Source organism: Clupea harengus, chromosome 2 (assembly GCF_900700415.2).
Source record: "Clupea harengus chromosome 2, Ch_v2.0.2, whole genome shotgun sequence".
In the NCBI taxonomy this organism is placed as follows: Eukaryota; Metazoa; Chordata; class Actinopteri; order Clupeiformes; family Clupeidae; genus Clupea; species Clupea harengus.
Window position 1 is genome coordinate 3,880,727 of NC_045153.1, and position 5,242 is coordinate 3,885,968.

A 5,242-nucleotide genomic window follows, 5' to 3' on the forward strand; every position below is an offset into this window, starting at 1 on the left:
TTTCTGTTCTCATTATGTTACTCCCTTACGAGCCAGGGTTGTAACAACGTGCATACGCACACGCACACACACACACACACACACACACACACACACACACACACACACACACACACACACACACACACACACACACACTTGCCCATATGCTGTCTGACTACCAGTCACTGGTAGAGAAGACTCTGAACTCGATGTTTATGGCTCCAGCCTAGGCTTGTCTGTATCTATGGGTTAATATATAACAGAGCTGAGCATACAGGATAATATGACTGATAATATGATACTGGCATGGACTCACAGAGAGTATTTAATCTCCTCTCTCTGTGATATGTAACCCCCAGTACAAGTACCAATGACTGCATATATATATAAACCTATAGATATACTTATATATCCAGTCATTGGTAATGACACATGAGCAATAATGTAAAGACTGAGTAATAATGTCAGCTTTTAGTAGGGCCCAGGTTGAAGGATACAGATGAAGAATATTCCCTTTGATAATGTCACTGAAAATTAGACACAGTGGATGTGCTGAGAGTGTGTACACTGGAGGTGTCATTCACAGCACAGACAGCTCTCTGTGTGTCTGAAGTAGGAATGAGATCAGAACAACATTTCTGTGGATAGTGGAGGAAAAACACTGACATGAAGCCTGTTTATGACTGTAACTTAGAGCTCACTCATCCAGGTACTTTGACCTCTGATCCTCAAGACTAGGAGGCACTAAATAACTGTTTATTGGACAACTGTTGTGAGACTGACCAATCAGCTCCCTGCTCCTCCAGATCCCTCCCTCTGACTCTCCTCTCCTGAAGGAGGAGGTGAAGCTCAGTGAAGGGCGGCTGCTGTGTTCCACGTCACACCGTCACAAAACTGCTCTAGCAGGTCAGGTTAGAATCAAATGAAAAACACTCAGACGTTGGAGAGGTTGCTATGCTCACATATATAGGTTAAAACAACAAGACTTGATTTTTCAAACTCCTGAAAGTGAAATTAAAGTTTTGGAAAAAACTTACAACGAGAGGGAAGCTAAACACAGATTTATATTTACTCTTGGAAAATGGCTTCAAAGCTAGAGGAGGATTTATCCTGTCCTGTGTGCACTGACATCTTCAAGGACCCAGTTGTTCTGTCATGTAGTCACAGCTTCTGTAAAGTCTGTCTGCAGCAGTACTGGGGAACCAACGGATCCAGAGAATGTCCAGTCTGCAGGAGGAGGTCATCGAGGGACGAGCCACCAACCAACCTTGCATTAAGAAACCTGTGTGAGACATTTTTACAGGAGAGAGGTCAGAGAGGAGCACTCTGTAGTCTTCATGGCGACAAACTCAAGCTGTTTTGTCACGATGATCAGCAGCTTGTGTGTTACTCGTGTCGAGACTCAAAACTACATAAGAATCACAACTGCAGTCCCATTGCTGAAGCAGCAGTTGACCACAAGGTAAGTTTGATAACCACAAGATTTTGTATTGGATAATTAACATCAAGCTATAGCCCGATATTTAGTCGATCATTATAAACAATGATTTGCTAATCACAAAATTCAAACTCCCTGTAGTTGCTGTTATTACTGTAGCTCAACACTAGGTGGCAGCACCATCATTTCACTCCTTTGCACCCTCAAGAAGGCCATCCAAATGTGTTCACAAAACATCCAACTGAAATGCATCCATTTGTTGCTTTAGTGGTGACAATCCATGTTCTGCCAAAGTCATATTTAAAAATCTGACTGAGTATTGCTGTAGTCAACACTGACATGTGAGACTTGATTTGTCTTTATTATTTTCAAATTCAGGACTTTTCATAAATATGCCAGCAAATGTTGGAATAGTCACCAAGACATCTGAGGAGTGTCACCAATTGCTTTGTATTTAAAAGACCACTGTATTATTATTCTCTCTCTCTCTCTCTCTCTCTCTCTCTCTCCCTCTCTCTCTCTCTCTTCCAGCTCAAGGTCAAAGTGGATCCCTTAAAGGAAAAGCTTAAGGCTTTTGAAAAAGTAAAACTCACCTATGATAAGAAAGCAAAACATATTAAGGTGAGAGTCAGCATGAATAGAATATATAGAGACGTTGGAAGAAGCTTCGATGAAGTCTGTTAATCCAGAGGAATTCACTAGTAGACACTTGGCCTTATTCCAGACTCATTCATTCATATTGTGTTACTCCAGTTAAAGGCCCAACACCCAGAGATGTAACTAAAGGTCCTCAGTATCACACGGTGTACATTCAAATTTCTATGCAGATTGTCCAATTAATAAAGAACCTTTATGACGTTCCAGACTCAGGCCCAGCACACAGAGGAGCAGATCATGGAGGAGTTTGAGAAGCTTCACCAGTTTCTACGAGATGAAGAGGCAGCCAGGACAGCTACACTGAGGGAGGAAGAGGAGCAGAAGAGTCAGATGATGAAGGAGAAGATTGAGAAGATGAGCAGAGAGATCTCATCTCTTTCAGACACAATCAAAGCCATAGAGAAGGAGATGGGAGCTGATGACATCATATTCCTGCAGGTAAGAACCGGTCCTGTTTTTCTTTTTTCCTAAAGCAGTGTCTTTAACACTAAATTTCCCTCTGAATTAATAAAGTATCCATCTATCTATCTATCTATCTGACTAACAGGAGTAAATCATTTCTGTTTCCACAAATAAAACAGGTTCATACCCTAGATGTATGGAAATAATAATAATAAAGGCTTCTATGAATGGGTCAGTGGCTAAAAAGCTATACATTAGGTAAACCTCACAATCAGGATTACATGTTCTGTAGTAGTTATACTGATTTAGAAGTTCCTGTTTTTCATATTACTTGATATATTAATTAATGGTAGTGTTCAGATCCTGGAAGCATTACTGGTAGGGGTGTAAATCTCTCATGACAAAGACGATCCGATTCGTATCTCGATACATGGGCACGATACGATACAACAAAAGATGCATGTTGATAAAAAAACGATTCAGTTCGATTCGATGCGATTCGATGCAGTTCAATAATTGAAAACACTGAGTTGTGAGGAAACAATGAACCTCATTCTCGAAACATTTTCTTACTTGTCTTATTAAATATCTTCTCCACCAACCTCAAAAGACCAACCTCAGAAAAGATCTCCGCTGGATTCATGAACGCCTGGAAATGTGTTCTTAATTGAACGCGCTTTCTCATGCACCTGAACTTGCATACAGAAACGCCCCTCCAGCTCCTTATAAGGGCATGCTATTATGCGCAGACTCCACAGGCAACGCGAAAGCAACTTCAGAGACTGATCAAAATCATTTCTAAGCAAGCACCGGTAAACTCAGACCTAATTTGACCAGGGACAGAGGTGGAGGTACTGTTACAGAATGTAGATATGTCCATTCTATTCCACTATGGCTATACCCACGCGATTGAGTTTAGTGGTTATTTATTTATTCACTGCCATTTCCAGTGTTCATATAGTGCTTTTATTTATGTTAGGACATCACGATGGCTCGGTCTCGGAATCATGACTATAAATGTTAAACATAATTGTTAATGATACAAATATTCTCCTATTTATTATTATTATAATTATTTAAATCCGAGGATGTCTGTAGAATCACGCAATCAACAACGATGTATCTTCCTTGGCTGAAGTAGCTAGCATAGCATTGGCCATTGAAATGAATGGCGTAGCTAGCATAGCATTGGCCGTTGAAATGAATGGGAGTTGTAATCTGTCATTCTCTCCAGGTCTTGGCGTTATTTGTGAGAATACAGCCTGATTAGTTTATGCTATGCGGGCTTTGGCCAATGACAGGCTGTCATTGTTCTGACTGAGATCAAATGCAACAGGTCAGCCAGTGTTTTGTGTTATGCGTAGCGGTTCATAACTTTTAAATTACCGATACGGGATTTCACGCATCGATGTAGTCGTATCTTACACGCTAAAAACGGATATCGATACGTATCGTTTTGTTTTTACACACCTAATTACTGGCATTAATAGTTTGCTTAACCCTCCTATTATGTTTGGGGTCAATTTGACCCCATTCAATGTTTAACGTCTCTAAATAAATGTTTTACATAATTTGTTTTGCTTCATATTTAATGACTTTTCCTAATTTAATGGGGACAACTGGGTAAACACAAAATGAACATGATGATATGTTTTCAATGTCCTGTACACATACTTTACGCATAGGTGTTGTTTGGGGTCAATTTGACCCCAGGCTGTTTTAATTGTATAAAATATATAAGAAATATCAACTTTTTTCATCACATTGTTACTTTTCTTGATAAAAGAAATAGTTTTTTATTCCAAATGTTATAGATAACAACAATGGCCCTCATTCTCGAACATTTTCTGAAGTTTCTTCTGAAATGTTTCTTACGGGCTTCGGAAAAACAACGTAAGCAAAAGACATCCGCCAAATTCATGCACGCTTGAAAATGCGGTCCTACGCAGCAGAAGTTTTCTGGGCTGTGCTCCCCCGGAAGAGTTTTCTTAAATTGAAAGCGCGTTCTCGTGCTCCTGAATTTGCATACATACACGCCCTGCCAGCTCCTTATAAGGGCACGCAACCGTAGTGACGTGTGCAGTCGGAATCAACCGAATCTACACGAAAGCAACTCGTAAACGAGTCATGTCAAAGCGGTTTCGTGTACATTACATTTAGTCATTTAGCAGAGACTTTTGTCCAAAGCGACGTACAAGGGATAGAACAGTCAAGCTACGAGCAATAGAGACCTAGTGTAACAATAAATACTACTTTACATAAGAAATAGAAAAACGAAATAGGAAATAAAAACGAAGTGCAGGAATGTAACTGCTATAAATGCAAGTTAAGCACTAGTCGAAGTGCCAGTTAGGAAGGGAGGTGCTCTCTGAAGAGTTGGGTCTTCAAAAGCTTCTTAAAGGTAGAGAGGGACGCGCCTGCTCTGGTAGTGCTAGGCAGTTCGTTCCACCAAGGTGGAACTACTTGAAAATTCTGGATTGCCGTACTTGCACAGACGGCAGTGCCAAACGACGCTCACTAGACGAGCGCAGCATTCCGGTGTAGTCCTTTTATTTATTTTATGACATCACGGTGCCTCGTAGAATCATGACTATAGGCCTACATGTGAAACGTAATTGTTAATGATACTTTAATCCGAGGATCTGTAGAGTTGATGTGAACGCAATCACCAACGATTTCTCACAAATTCATTAACACGGAGAGTTTTCTTAAATGCGATTCCTCAAAAAACCACAAGATGGCCCACTCTGGCCGAGTTACGAC

General features: G+C 40.5%; 1 protein-coding gene across 1 annotated transcript in view; it reads left to right on the top strand.

Moving 5' to 3' along the window:
* The first annotated feature begins 1,022 nt into the window (after positions 1-1,022).
* Positions 1,023-5,242, top strand: part of LOC116223435 (E3 ubiquitin-protein ligase TRIM39-like) — a 7,975-nt gene continuing 3,755 nt past the window's right edge. Inside the window, exons 1-3 of the mRNA XM_031580078.2 lie at positions 1,023-1,444; positions 1,952-2,041; positions 2,285-2,452. Coding sequence (XP_031435938.1) covers positions 1,064-1,444; positions 1,952-2,041; positions 2,285-2,452 — 639 coding nt within the window. The 5' untranslated portion in view covers positions 1,023-1,063. The remainder of the gene's footprint in view (positions 1,445-1,951; positions 2,042-2,284; positions 2,453-5,242) is intronic.